The 15,397-nt window shown below is 33.4% G+C and overlaps 3 protein-coding genes across 6 annotated transcripts; 1 reads left to right on the forward strand and 2 right to left on the reverse strand.

Annotated features, from left to right (window-relative positions):
* Nucleotides 1–177: 177 nt before the first annotated feature.
* On the forward strand, nt 178–5,001 carry LOC133679855 (early nodulin-like protein 18). The gene is made up of 2 exons (XM_062102571.1): nt 178–674; nt 4,382–5,001. The coding sequence occupies exons 1-2, from the start codon at nt 482–484 to the stop codon at nt 4,861–4,863; spliced, it is 675 nt and encodes a 224-aa protein (XP_061958555.1). The 5' UTR covers nt 178–481; the 3' UTR covers nt 4,864–5,001.
* A 2,721-nt stretch (nt 5,002–7,722) lies between these two features.
* Nucleotides 7,723–13,454, reverse strand: LOC133680653 (pentatricopeptide repeat-containing protein At1g11900-like). 4 transcript variants are annotated; one of them, XR_009836359.1, is made up of 4 exons: nt 10,645–13,454; nt 9,143–10,269; nt 8,089–8,201; nt 7,723–7,992 (listed from the first exon to the last, which is right to left on the reverse strand). XR_009836359.1 is itself a non-coding variant. In XM_062103687.1 (2 exons), exons 1-2 carry the CDS (start codon nt 10,735–10,737, stop codon nt 9,214–9,216), a joined length of 1,149 nt encoding a protein of 382 aa, XP_061959671.1. In that variant the 5' UTR covers nt 10,738–13,454; the 3' UTR covers nt 8,846–9,213. The 4 variants fall into 4 exon arrangements, 1 of the variants encoding a protein (XP_061959671.1); XR_009836360.1 differs by having other exon boundaries at nt 7,723–8,201; nt 10,666–13,454; XR_009836358.1 differs by having other exon boundaries at nt 7,723–8,201.
* Nucleotides 13,455–13,591: 137 nt separating this feature from the next.
* Nucleotides 13,592–14,249, reverse strand: LOC133680654 (splicing factor 3B subunit 6-like protein). Its single transcript, XM_062103688.1, has one exon. The coding sequence runs from the start codon at nt 14,102–14,104 to the stop codon at nt 13,727–13,729; it is 378 nt and encodes a 125-aa protein (XP_061959672.1). The 5' UTR covers nt 14,105–14,249; the 3' UTR covers nt 13,592–13,726.
* Between the last annotated feature and the right edge of the window lie 1,148 nt (nt 14,250–15,397).

The following is a 15,397-nucleotide window of genomic DNA, read 5'->3' on the forward strand; positions in this document are numbered from 1 at the left end:
GATAGATCCTTCATGACCCTGTGTATGATCTGCGTAGTGAAAATCACTTTCAATCCGATGATAAATGATCATGCCATGCCCCACTCTGCTCAAGATAATCTCCATCACATGTTTATCACAGAAAAAAAAAAAAGAGCAATACGAAGAAGAAAGTAACCAAAATGATCCAAAATAATATCTCAGTACTCTCAGATTAATTAGGGTTTTGATCGACCCTTTCCTACAAAACAAGGCAGAAAACAGGACCCAAAAAAAAGAAAAAAAAGAATTTATTCTAAACCCAATATCATCTCCTTTCGATTTTCCTTTTCTTTTATCATGTTAAAGGAACAGGGAAGACCATGTTAATTAGTAATTCAAAGGAAAATAAGGGGTAGAAAATATATAAGGCCTTGGAGCATAACACGTCCTTTATTCCTCCATAAGAGGTAAAGTCCACACAGTTCTCCACATCCACCAAGTTTCACAGAACCCAAGAACAATGGAACAGATGACAGGCCTTCTATTCCTCTCCTTCTCTAGCCTTATTCTACTGTCCTTTTCAGGATCTGTTGATGCTTACAAGAACTACACAGTGGGTGACTCCTTGGGTTGGTATGACACCACTGTTAAGTCCAACGTCAATTACCAAAAATGGGCTGATGGCAAGAACTTCAGCCTGGGAGATTTCCTCAGTAAGTCCTTTATCAACTAGCAATATGTTTTGGAATTTGAACATACCAAAAATTCCATTTATCTGTTCATAGTTCGTCTCTTTCTGCTTTCTTCTTGTGGTTTGTGGTCATGACTACTTTGAGTCTTTAGAGCGTGTTTGGCAGTATGGTTGCGGGTGCTTTTCAAATAACTTTTCGTGCCAAAATACATGCCAACGATGTTTTTTTATTTTTTAAAAATCATTTTTGACATCAGCACATCAAAACGATCCAAAACGTACAAACCATATTAAATTTTAGCAAAAAAAAAAACAAAAAATTTTCAAATTTTTTGGGAACGCGGCCGCAGCCGCGTTCCCAAACGGTGCCCAATAATCATTGTTTTATTGTGAGTTTCTACTTTAAGCGATGCCAGAATTCTGTGAACTTTGAGTAAATTTACACCGAAGGAGGGAAGTACTCTCTCTAGCTAGTCTCAACCAGTAGAAAGAAATCTAATAAATGTCGAAGCATCTCCTTTTGTATCTTCATTTCTTCCTTTTGGCCTAAATACAAGCTATTTGTTTGAATTCACAGTAAAAATCAGGAGATCAGATTTGTTAACCAGATGGATGAAGCTAACCTTAACAGCATTAACTCTTTCACATGAATCTGATCCTATGTGTCACCTTAGCTAATATTGTTTTGGTGAGCTCCCAACTTTCTTGTTTTTAAATCGTGCTATAATAGAGTTATGAACCCATAATTTAGTTGACATATATAGGTTAGGAAAAGCATTAAACATGGTTATTTTTAAAAAATATTTTTTTATTTTTTAATATTTTCAACTTGTAAATGCAATTGTCCCATGATTGTTAGATGCTTTACCAAGAAAAGCATAGATCCTGCATAGATGTGAGTGGAAAAGAAGAAAAAGGCACAGACGAAAGTATTTCTGATAAAGGTACATTTGGGTTTTCAATGATCCCAAACCTGTCACACTCACATCACATTTTGACAGGTGAAGTGTCTGTTTACTTTTATATTTAAATTTTTTTTTAAAAAAATTAATTTTATTTTTATTTTTTTATGTTTTTAAATTTGTTAACATCCTAATATTAAAAATAAATTTTAAAAAATAAAAATTATTATTTTAATATAAAAAAATATTTTAAAAAATAATCTACATGAATAAACGGCATTACTCTTACAAGTAGTAATCCTTGTTGCTGCTCTCTCGGATCTCTCTTTGTTCTTTGAATCAAGCATGAAGCGTGATATTTTAAGCGAATCCTACTCTACTCTGTTAAATCAAAATTCAATTCAGAGCAGAGACTGATGGCAGTGTCTTCACATGGTAAATAAGTATGGCTGAGCATTTTTGATCCGGTTCGTTTTGAATTAAAATAAATAATTAATTTAAAATTATTTTTTAAAAATTTTTAAATTGAACCGAACCGAAAATCAGTTCAAACCAATTAATTTCAGTTTTGTTTGGTTTTTTCTTTTCCAAACCGGTTCAAACCAAAATTATTCCAGTTGAGTTTTTTTTTTTGCTTTTTATCAACAATATTTTTCAGCACTTTTGTTTTTGTACTTGCTTCTATTTTCCAGAAAATCAACTTCAATTTTTGTTTTAATAGATCCTTACCCAGAAATTAAACCTAACAAAAAAATACACAAAACAAAACAAAAAGGATATCCCCGATTGCAACTGCTTTCTTTGCAGTTAGGTTAGTTAGTCCGCTCTTTCATGTTTTTCAAGCCTAATGAGCTTAGGGTGTCGTTGCACCCCTTCAATTAGAATAGATCTTGATTCAGTGTCCTTTCTTCCCAGGGTTTTGGAATTTCTTGAAAACTGTTAAATAAGAGTGGTTAGAAGTAGGAATCGTTGGAACTAGATGAAAGTCAATGCCAGTTCCCGAATATCTGACGAAGCGATTTTGAATACTACTTACACAATTTTGTAATAGGATAGCCTCAAGACTGGAATTCTTAAACCTTTCTTTACATATTCCCGCTATCTGATATGAGAGATGAGAGACAAAGAACATGGAGGAGAAGAAGACAGATTTGAAAGATAAGAGACAGAGAATAGGGAGAGGGGGTGGTTGATAAAGTAAGAATACTGATTTAAATTTAGGGTTAGAAGAAAATATGTTATTTATAATCTTTTTTTTTTAAGAGCTAGCTTAGTTGAACCGGGTCAGTTCGGTTCAATTCAATCGGTTTTAGACTTTAAAAACCGAAACCGAACTGAACTGGAAATATTTTGTGATTTTATAATCGATTTAATTGATTTTTTTCATAGTTTGGTTTTTTCGGTTATTTTTTTTTCTATTTTCTCGGTTTAATCGGGTTTTTGGTTTTTTTGCTCACCCTATAAATAAGTACTTGTTAGATTTGATTTTTAAAAGAAGACAATGGGGGAGCAGATGAGGGTCAAACGGGATAATTAGCGTACAAAATAAAAAAAATAGCAAAAATTTACAGTGAAATAATATATTTTTAGATATCATAGGTAAGACTCATGATAGAATTTTATTAATTAGATTCAAGATTAATTGTTCGATCGAGTCGTAAAAAAATCATAAAATTACTGAACTCGGGGTTTTAAGATGATATTTTTAAAATTTAAATATCCAATAGTCGAAATAATGATTCCATGACTACTTAAGAAAAACAACCTTTGAAAGCTCCTGTAAATATTTGAATGTGATTTAACAGCCGAATCTAAAGTTATGGTCCCTTTGAGCCATCATTCTGATTTTGAATGATTATACCTCTTTTTGGGTCTAAACTGTTCCACTGGTCCATAAATATTTTTGATAGATCATCCACATAAATCTGTCTAGGATAGATTTTCATTTAGTTGTTGTAAACTCATACTTGATTGCTCTAATTACTCGTTATTGCAAACCCAACTATATCATTAACACTAAAAAACAAAAGACAACTATTGTGTAAAAAATAATTTTTTAAGATTTTAATTGGAGTTTGTTTTTAAATATACAAGTTGGATAAGAAAAATATTTTTTAAAAAATAATAAAATTATAATTTCTGTTTGAAACGTCAACTGATTTAAGTTATTATTCTTCAAAAACATTGAAAATTTTAAAATTACATTATTTTTGTTTAAAAATATATTACGAATCAAAATAAAATAAAATAAAAATATATTATTTCAACAATTTTTGTTTAAAGGTGATACTCCACAAAAATTTTTTTATCTTGATTTGCTAATTTTTCTTTTAAAAAATCAGCAGATGAGCTTCCGTGCAGGTGTCGTAAGGATATATCGCTGACTGACAGGCTTATCAGTTTCCTTCAAGACATCTGACACTCCTTTTTCTATCTGGCATAATATGATTGGTTTTGTCAGCAAGAAGAAGAGAGAGAATCTCCCAGGTTTTCTTGAAATTAACCGTTGGGATATTCTCAACTGCAACCCCTTAATTTCCAGTAATGAACATCAGTAAACATGCTCTCCCCTCTCTCTCTCTCCCCCTCAAAAAAAAAAAAAAAAAAAGCCTTGAAACAGGGAACTCGTTGCCTGTCCTTGCTGAGAGGAAAATGATGTAATCTGTTCCATCTGGGTAGAATCTATTAGTCAATTGATTTGAATGCTACAAGCATGAAAGATCTTTAGCAATGCAGTATGCTATGGTTATCATTGAATTGACATTATTTTTTGTTAAATTTATTTAGAGTCACATAGTGTTCATTGGTGTTTTTCTTGTTAATGCAGTTTTCAACACGGATAGTAACCATTCAGTAGTTCAAACATACAATTTCACCACATACAAGCTGTGTGATTATGACAATTCCGTAGACAATGACACCGTGGAATGGTCATCCGCCAATCCATCCAACACTCTCACGCAGGGAGTCACGGTGGCAGTTCCTCTGCTCAAGGAAGGACCAACCTATTTCTTCTCTGGGGATTATGATGGGGAGCAATGTGATAACGGTCAGCATTTCAAAATAACCGTGTCTCATGGAAAAGGGTTGCCGGACAGTCTAAAAGACCCATCCGATCAGGCCCCGGCCCCAAATGCTGCCGATTATGACTCGACGCCAGATACTACTGTGCCCTTTGACTTAAATAATCCTCATGATCAGGACACTGATGTTAAGAAGGATTCTGGATCTATTTCATTATATGGGAAATTCCTAGACATGAAATTGCACGGGATCTTGCTTTTGTTAGGGATTGTTCACATGTGTTGATCAGTTTTTTTTTTTATTATCCTTTTTAATTTCTTGGTTCATATTTTTATACATGACGGGTTTGTATCTTCAGGAAGAAGGCTTTTCTTATATAACAGAGCATTCGTATAGTTATGTATGGTTTTATTTGTCTATAAATGGTTGTTCTAGACAGACTGTATGAGACAATTAAAAAAAAACTAAAAGGGCTCAGGAAAACACTGTAACATGTGAGTAAATTTACTGTGGATTCAAACAGTATTTTTCGTTATAATCTCTTTATTCTCTCCTTTCTTCTCGCGTGATTTAATACTCTTACTGGCTTTCTTCCCTGCACTTGCAGCTTGATCGAAGCTTCAAGTTTTGGTGAGTTGATGTGATTGGTGTTATTGATTGCTTTTTAGAGGGGCTGGCTGCAGCTATATATATATATTAAAAACAATTGTTTAGGGGAATTCATGATATGCGTATATTTATTATTATAACTTTAAATCTTTAGCATTTGAACCTCCTCCTAAAAATATGAGTTTCATTTTCGAGCAACAACAATGGAAGATACAAAAAGAATCTAAAGGAAATAAAAATATTTTTATTTTCTAAATATTAAATATAAGAAAAACTAGATTGTATTTATTTGTAAAACATAAATTTTCATTAATTTAAAGGAAATAAAAATATTTTTATTTTCTTAATATTATTATTAAAAATAAATTAAAACTGCTCAGTGTTTCACTATGCGCTAAGCAGCCTTCTTCTTTTTTAAAAAAAAAAAATTCATATTTTTTTCTGTTTTTTTTTCTTTTTCTATGCCTTTATAGGTTTTTTTTGTCTTTTTCTTTGTGTATTTTTCTTTTAATGACTTTTTTTTGTTTAATTTAGTTTGTTAATGTTAATTTTTTTATTTAATTATCAGATTTTCATAACACGGATCCCGGGTTTGACGAGTTAACCTGATTTAATGAGTTAACCTAAATTTTTTTTAATTAATAACATATACTAAAACTGTTTAGTGTTTCACTGTGCAGTCCACAATGAAACGCTAAGCTGTTTTTTTTTTATTTTTAATTTTTTTTTCTATTTTATTTATTTATTTCGGTTTTTATACCTTTATGGGTTTTTTTTTGCTTTTTTTTCTTTGTGTTTTTTTATTTTCATGAATTTTTTTGTTTAATTTAGTTTATTAATGTTAATTTTGTTTTTAGTTATCAGACTTTCATGACACGGATCCCGGGTTTGACGAGTTAACCTGGTTTGACGAGTTAACCTGAAATTTTTTTTTTGCTTTTTTTAAAGTTTGACGAGTTAACCCGGAATTTGTTTTTTGCTTTTTTTCTTTTTAAGTAATGTTTTTCGTTTAGTTTAGTTTTCTAATGTTAAATTTCTTTCTATTTAATTATCAGACTTTCATGACACGTATCCCGGGCTTGATGGGTTAACCCGTCAATTTTTTTTTCTATTTAGTTATCAAACTTTCATGACGCGAATCCCAGGTTTGACGAGTTAACCTGATTTGAAGGGTTAACCCAATTAATTCAGATTTTTTTCTTTTTCTTCATTAGTTTTTTTCTTTATGTAGGTTTTTTTCTCTTTGCTTTTTCCTTTTTAATTAATCTTCTTTTTAATTTATTTTATTAATAATAAATCATTTTTTCTATTTAGTTATCACACTTTCATGACACGAATTCCAGGTTTGACGGGTTGACCTGATTTGGCGGGTTAACCAGGTTGATTCAGATTTTTTTTTTCTCATTAATTTTGTTCTTTTGATTTCATCTTTTAATATTATATGCAGTCCACAATGAAAAGGCTAAAGCTTTTAGTTTTGTTTTTGTTTTTTTATGCCTTTCACTGTGGACTGTACAGTGCAGTCCGCGGTAAAAAGACTGATGCTTTCTGTTTTTTTAATTAATTTTTTATGTAGTTTGTTGATATTATTATTTTTCTATTTAATTATCAGACTTTCATGACACGGATATCAGGTTTGACGGGTTAACCCAGTTAATTTAGATTTTTTTTCTTTTTCTTCATTAGTTTTTTTCTTCTTATAATTTTTTTTTCTTTTATTGTTTCTTTTTATTTAATATTTTTTTTATTTAATTTAGTTCATCAATATTAAATTTTTTCCTATTTAGTTATCGACTGATGCCTTTAGTTTTTCTTTTTTTTTCTTTTTGTTTTTTTGCTATTATTATGCCTTTAACTGTGGACTGCACACTGTAATCCATAGTAAAAAGGCTGATGCCTTTTTGTTTGTTTTTTTCTTTTTAATTAATTTCTTTCGTTTAATTTACTTTGTTAATGTTCAATTTTTTTATTTAGTTATCAAATTTTCATGACACGGATCCCGGTTTGATAGGTTAGCCCAGTTAATTTTATGGTAACCCGTCAATTTTTTTTTTCTATTTAGTTATCAAACTTTCACGACATGAATCCAAGGTTTGATGGGTTAACCTGGTTTAAAGGGTTAACCCAATTAATTCAATTATTTTTTTCTTTTTCTTCATTAATTTTTTTCTTCCTTTTGTTTTTTTTTTCTTTTTACTTAATCTATTTAATTATCACACTTTTATGACACGATCTTGCAGCCAGACCCTCATCCAAGACTATTGGGTTTGATATTGCAGTCAGACCTACTTAAACTTGGGTCATGCAAGTTTAATATTATTATTAATATTATAAATATTACTCTGGGTCAGGCATTGCAGCCACATTCAAGACTCTTGGGTATAACTTTGTAAAAAGACCTAATACTTTTAGATCTTAACTTTTTTTGATATTTTTTATACAAAAACTATTGTCCCGCGGCATCGCGCGGGTCATGTAACTAGTAATGCACTAAAACTTATTACACATGAAATGTTAAGGAGTCTTCTACAGATATTCAAGTCAACGAATTGGCTGGGGATTTCCATCATTGAGATATCACAGTTTTTGTTTAGTGAGAAACCAACAACAACAACCAAACAAAGAGGTAGGTTAAATATGGTGCCTCCTATCATGACAAGCTAGCTAGCTTATGAAACAAATTTGCAATCATCTATAAATGTAGAGAATATGATTGATTTGACAAAAGAGACCGTGTATTTCTTCTATTAGGACCCAAGGCCACGATCGAGTTACCAGGGCTGTGCAGTCAAGTATTATGAGTCACTTGCACCAAATGAAAAAAAAAAAAAATTGTGAATCACTTGCAGGCACCAACTAGCTAGCTGGGGCACTATAAAATAAAAATAGTACTCAAATCACCTGACTAGGATCACCAAGGAACCCACCGTGAAGAACTGGTGACAGGCCGCCACCCAAACCAGTTCGAGTAACATCTTCTTGCCTTGGCCTTAAGATGAGTCGGCAATTATTCACTGGAAAGTATTGGCATCAGAAAAGGCCAGCAAAACTCTACTACAGCAATGATTTGCAAATGAAAATGAACAGTAGGAATATATAATGTGATGGAAAGCAAAAGAAATGATATTTAAAGCAGTAATAAACAGCATGATTAGTCAATTTACTCAGGTTTTCTCCGGGATTGAATATGCAAAAGAAATACTCCATAAAGATACGGAAAAATTGGAAAATTATTCAGTGATTCTATAGTTTGGATGCTTTGTCAAAATTGGTCCATGCAACTTCACTTAAGCAACCATTTGATGAATTGGCCACTTCCAGGTTTTAGGAGAACAGTTTGTATGAACATTCAGCGAATCATGTGTTTAGATTCAGATGACAAGACAACCATACCAAGTCAGCAACGCCAGCTTCAAAAGCTTGCAAGGTTTCAGACAAAGGAAAAAGGAAAGACCAGTGGCATTGAAACATAATTTTTCACATTCAATGAACATAATAAATAGTGTTGAAGGAACTATAAGTTAACTGTATTAGGAACAGAATACATCCACAGCACATTTTGCTCCAACTATTGAAATGTACATCAGTATCGAATTAACTCAAAATACCACAAACTCAAGTGCACGTGTAACGACTTATTGATGAGAATTCCAATCACTAGTCAGAAATAACAAATTATTAATAAAGTTTTTAACTGTTGAATCCTTTCAATTTGAATTTCAATGTAGATAAAGATGTAATTCTAGACATTACTTCTTTAAACCCAAGTCACCAATTCAATGATTATAATGACACTAACAAGGACTGTTTTGTAGCATGGAAACATATAAGACTGCCAAGGTAATGGATTCTGGGACCAATTGGAAATTGTCAAGAAAGGTAAATCAGAAAGAGAGTAGCAATAACAGCATGCCATTATCAGCATAAAGACAGGTAAACGACCTCCACTGGTTACCTAGCTTAAGCTAACTTCTGAACCAAGTACTCTCCTTTGAATTGCAAAAACCCTTCCTTCGCTGTGTGCGACTATCTGTGTGTTCGTTTGAAATCCTTGGGACCAGCTAGGTTTGACATTGATGCATTCATCTCCTCCAAAAAGATCATTGCCAATTCAACCTTTCCCATCTTCTTCAAACTAGCAATTAATGATCGATATATATAAATTGAGGGACGAATCTGCTTTGTTTTCATCTCATTAAAGAGTCTCAATGACTCCTCAATGTTTCCGGATTGGCCAAAACTCCAAATCAATGCAGTGTATGTAAGCAAATCTGGTTCAATTCCATTCTCAACCATGTCTTGGAAATACACTGAACACAAATCCAATCTTCCTACTTTGGCCAACTGATTTAGCAAAGTATTGTAAGAAATAAAATCCGGGAGAATTCCTGCTTCCTTCATGGAGGCAAACTCATCGAGCATTTCATCAATCCGACCTGCACGACCTAAAAGATCCAAAACAGTATTATACGTAACCAAATCTGGCTTACATTTCAGATTCTCCATCTGCTCAAATATCAGAATGGCTTTGTCAAACTGCCCACATTCAGCAAAGGCAAAGATAAATCTATTTACAACCTTCGTGCTACTTGGGAATGTCAATTCAGAAACTTCCTTGACGAGTCTCAGTAGCTGGACATCATCATTTGACTTCACAAAACCCCTGGCAAGTTTCAGATACAAAGATGAAGGCAAAGACTGAAAAGACAAGATCAAATCCTTGAAAACCTGGGACAAAATCTCAACATCGTTTTTTTCACTAGCTGTCACCAAAATTATATTATAAGCACTAGGACCAAGGAAAATGTTTTTATCGCGTAACAATCGCAGCAGTCTAACCGCAGCAAAAAGAGTTCCAGCTTTACATAAGTTATGGACATAAGCAGTTCCGACTTTCCTAGTAGTGCATTCTGGGGCATTTTCAACAGCTTCAAGCATTTGATTCAAGTTATCATCCTTGATCTCCTCTTCATCAAAAGACGTTCGTGTTGTGAGTTGCTTGTAATGACCAATGACTTCAGTAATTGTGGCAACGTGGGGCAAAATCCAATGAGAACCAACTGGGATGGATGTGATACAATTCTGTATTAGAGATATAATCAATACCAACTAAAATTCTCATTAGAAAGTAAAACCAAATAGAAAAAGAAAACGAAACCCTCCATAATATTTGCAAACTACATACAATTAAACTCAGTCAGAAACGCAAAGTTTCAAAGCTCAAAACTACAAAACGCAACTAATTCGATGCTATTTCAGCTCTAATTTCAAAAAAGAAAGAGGAAAAACCCATTTCGAGTAGAGGTGACTTGATCACCATTAACCACATGTAACTGAAAAATCCCAGTTTTCTCAGGTGCCAAACAACAGAAAAATAAAATTATAAAGAAACTTCCAGAAAAAGACTCATCAACAAGAATAATAACAGTAATGAAATGGGAAGTCAAATTAAGTAACCTTCCGAAGGAAGAAACGAACTTTGTGAAGATGAAAAAGGAGGCTGCTTGATAGGAAGAAGGATCTCGCTACAACATTAACAAAATTTCTCATCAGAGGCGTTTCGAAATCGGGTTCTTATTGTCGCCAGCTTAAATGAGACTGCCTTCAAGCTTTGGCGGCGAGTGAACGAACTGTGGATCGTCCTGGGCGGGTCGGGTTTGGTGACGGAGAGAGGGTTGAGTGAACTGGGAAGGGTTTAAGGAATTGGGTTCGTGGGGTACTTTCGAGATTTAGAGGGTTTTGGGGGTCTTTTTAGTTTTTCATGCAGGGGTAAGACTGACATGACGTTTTGTGGAGGAATTCACAAGTAATACGATGCCGCGTCACAAATCTGGTAGATAGTTTGGGCTTGGATTGTGCCTAAGCATTTTGGTTTAATATCTCATACTCGTGCTAAGGTTATAATGATTGTTTTTTAAATATTAAAATATATATATTAATGATATTTTTTTATTTTTTAAAAATTATTTTAATATTAACACATTAAAACAATTTAAAATATATAAAATATATTAAATTTTAATTAAAAAAATATTGAATTTTTTGGGAGGTTCCCAAACGGTTTCTAAGTTTGCAGTGTCTTGTATCAATTGGTTTTGTGTGATTTAAGGCAAGTGTTCTTAAGGGATGTCTTCTCTTGTCAATAAACATTCAATAACACTTGAGTTATTTCTGGGGAAATTGTTGGGAAAATAGACATACATCTCCTTTTTACGGCAATGTTTATGCTACGTGGCAGTTTTATCATATAATATGGCAACGCCATAAAAACTTGGCAACCTTTTTTTTTTTTTTAATCATTTTTAAAACAATAATTCAACCAAAAAATTGAGAAATCTAGGCACAAATGCTCCTTATAAATACTGGCAAATGCTTCCTACACAACATCAGAAGCTGCATCCATATCTTCACAAACAAATCCTACACTTTGCAATTAGGTAATGTGGACGCCTTGGAAGAGCCTTTCAGTTTTTGCCATCCTCCTTTTTGTTATTCTCTTTATCTCTTCTGGTAAAATGTTCCTTCAACGGTTCAACCCCGTGCTGCTTTATTTTTTGTTGGCTAAGGTAGATAACGAATTGTTTGCTCACTAAAACCTGATCGAAATTCACACATCCAAGTCCTTCGATAAAACGTCCCAGTGTTGTTTCATAGAGATACTTGCACACCCATGTTTTTAAATTTGGGCACTTTTCAGGAAATGCTTGAAAAATTCAAATTTTAAACAGAGTTCCTATTACTAAACGTGGCAGCAGTGCTCTCAAATATATGAAGATTATGTCAAGATTACTTCGATGACTTGATTATTTCTTAATGAGTGCAGGTAGCGAGAAGATGCTGGCAAATGTTGCTGGCCAATGAGAGAAACCATTGCATGGAGGTGTCTGTCAAAAAGATGAAGGCAATAAAGGATGTGTGGCCAGGTATGGCGCTGGCTATTATGCATATTGCTAATTCCTACTCCTGGATGCAGCTTAAAGTTGCAGTGTATCTTTCACTATTTATGTGAAATGTGATGCAGAAAAATAATAATAAGTTCAAGGAGTGACAACTAAATCATTACTCTTTCTTTTCTGTCATTACTCTTAAAGTTGCACGGTCTGAATTTTGACACTGATCCAATTCAGATTTCAAATAAAAATAGATTGAAACCAGTTATTAACGACCAAAAGCGTTTCCAACTATCTATCATAGGTGCCTAACGCCTAATGAAATTACTTGCACCCATATCCAATCTTAAGCAGGGCAGTCATCCCTTTCCATGAATATAAGCAGGCGCATACAATTAGCAAAAGGAGCACCATATCAACAGTCGCGTGGCGAGTCTCTGCTGATTCAGGTTTACAATCCCCTCTCTGCTGATTCAGGTTTACAATCCCCTTTTGCCTTAAGTAAAATCTCATCAGCCAAATCGAATAAAGCAATCAAGAGAACCTTCCCCTTCTCTAAATCTTCACCCAAACATGTTAGTTTTAGTTGATGTAACCTGACTCAAATATTAGAGCTTCATGGAAAAAGAATCCAATTTTTCATTTGTCATGCAATCTCTCTTCTCAAGAATTGTATATTTGTCTCTTGAAGGTCAGACATGTGCAAAATAGTTGCCTAATCAACCAACCAACCAACCATACAACATCCAACTGTTCAACTACGCCTCCATGATTAATTAACGTGTACTTAACATATTTATCATCCTTTGTACTTTTAGGAATTTAGTAATTCCTAACATTCCTACCTGCATTTCCAACCCTCAGAGTGTGCATCGCCATTGTTTTTCAAAACTCTTTATAAATATTCTGCATAATCAAAACTTCACGATAATCTCCCAATCCAGTTACAGCCATAAAGGTTCCAAAGCTACCCGCGCCTAATTCCTCCATCAGATAAAACTGTTCATCTGTAAAAAAATCCTAAAAGGCAGCCACTGTAAACCCTAATCTTATCACCAGCACATGAAAAATTCTCGAGAATGGAAAGTTAAAAAGAAGACCATCGATCACTTATCCAAGATTCAATTAGTAGATGAAGAATCGGACAAGATAAAAGAGCATCATACAGACAAATGCATATGTACTATTTACACTGAAATACCAAGTTTCTACAACAAGAAGGAAAAAAACAATCTCCTGCATACTTCACAAACTCGGACTAAAAGATGATATGTTCAATATAACCTATTGTAGTTCTAATTATGCAAAAACCAAAAGGTAAAGGTGAAGGTAAACCAAGTTCAATTCAACTCTCCATGCCTTTACAGCATAACTCCACTAGAACAATCACAGCATATTATAATTTGATAATTCTTTATTTATCCAGTCATTGTTGCCACACAGCACACTTAAAATCCTAAAAATCATTAATCAAAGATCATCTATTGCACTAAATTAAACAACACATCAATCAATTACGCATACATTAATATATAGATTGCAAAATTAAAGCACTGTCATTAATCAATAACATCCATAACAAACCTAGCAATTCCAAAAAACAAAAGGAGTTATCATTTCTTAAACTAAACTAATAAACGAAAAAAAATTTACTTATCTTTGGTAGTAACGCCATATTTTTCCTGCATCTTAACAATCTCTTCTTCTTTCTTCTTCTGATCAAACTTCTTACTCATCTTCGCTTGCTGATAGTACAGCACAATCAAATACCTATTCGCCACATTAAACCCTGACAAGTGATCCACCGCCGTTTTGGCATCGTAGATATCTTCATAAACCACATAAGCAGTGCCTCTCGTGTCCTTGTTGGTTCCGATTCGGATTTGACGAATCGCTCCGTATTTGCCGAATATATCGTACATCTCTTCGCTTGATATGTTGAACGGAAGATTACGGACGTAGAGGACGCGGTTGACCTCAGGTGGGAGACGGGTGTTGCCTTTGCGGAGGCTGATTGTTTGCGCCATTAGTGGTGGTGTTTGGGTGCTGAGAAAGTGAGGAATAGTTCTTGAGGAATTTTTTTTAGTCCGGGTTGGAGATTTCTATAGAAAGGAGGGGAGATTATTATCATGTATTTTTATCAGATATGATCACGTGGACTAAATTTTCCGAGGAAAAACGGTGAGAAAGCATTTGAAAGAATGAAAGAAAAGCCTCGATGATGGTCGCATAAAACTGAGCCCAACATCAAGAAACTATGGGCTACAAAACCGAGCCCTATAAAGAAGGAGGGCTAAAACCGAGCCCATTAATGGGCTTAAAGCCACGCCCAATAATTCTAAGAAAAGGGTACAAACCGAGCCCATTATTCTTTTATTTTTGGAGTAATTTGAAAGTATAGTAGTAATTATTTTTTAAAAATTATTTTTTATATTATTACATCAAAACAAAACAATCTGTAAAAAAAAAATATTGAGCTATGTGGTGGCAAGGTAATTATTTCCCACATAATTCTTATGAGTAGGATATACCCTACTTCTTAATGTGCAGATTCATGTAATTTGTAATGTACAAATACTCAAGGATTACTATATATGTAAAACAAGACATCTACATGCACAATTATCTAAAATAATATTTCCTTAATTTTCATTCTTTTAATTTTAATTTGCTAATTTAAGTATTAGAGGATTACTTATCCCACACAAGTGAATTATTTTGTAGAAAAAAAGCGAGCCATCAGTCAAACCCTAAATTCAAAAACCTTTCAAAGCACATTAAATAACTGTGAAAAAGTCTCGTAACTAAAAAAAGGGTTAATTGTTCATGCTAGCACTTGCCAGTGAAAGCAGGATGATTTGGAAACTGCATACTATGATGGACAAGCATTAAAATCATACAGATTTGTCCACAGCGTTTTAATGGATTTAATTCTAATTCTACCAAACGTATAAAAATCTCTAATTATAATTTTAATAAAATCAAAGCTTTCCAAACATGTCATAACATTCGAACTAGAACAATGGCTCGTCTTTCATTAATCGTTTTTCAAGTGAATGGCAGGAATTAAACTTGGAAGTCCACCCCCACCTCTAGATTTTCTTCCTTTGTTTTAGGCCGCTGGTCAAGGATAACCACTCACTACAAAGTAAAATCTCTATTCAGCACGTAACCATACTCTAAATTTGGAGGGAAAAAATTATACTTCCTCAAGTTTTCTACTGCCATTGTCTAATTTAAGCCTTGTGATACGCTTGCTACCCACTAAAACAGGTTGGCACCGTCACTGATTGTTTCCATCCATCAGTAAAATAGGGCAT

This window comes from Populus nigra, chromosome 19 (genome assembly GCF_951802175.1).
Source record: "Populus nigra chromosome 19, ddPopNigr1.1, whole genome shotgun sequence".
In the NCBI taxonomy this organism is placed as follows: domain Eukaryota; kingdom Viridiplantae; phylum Streptophyta; class Magnoliopsida; order Malpighiales; family Salicaceae; genus Populus; species Populus nigra.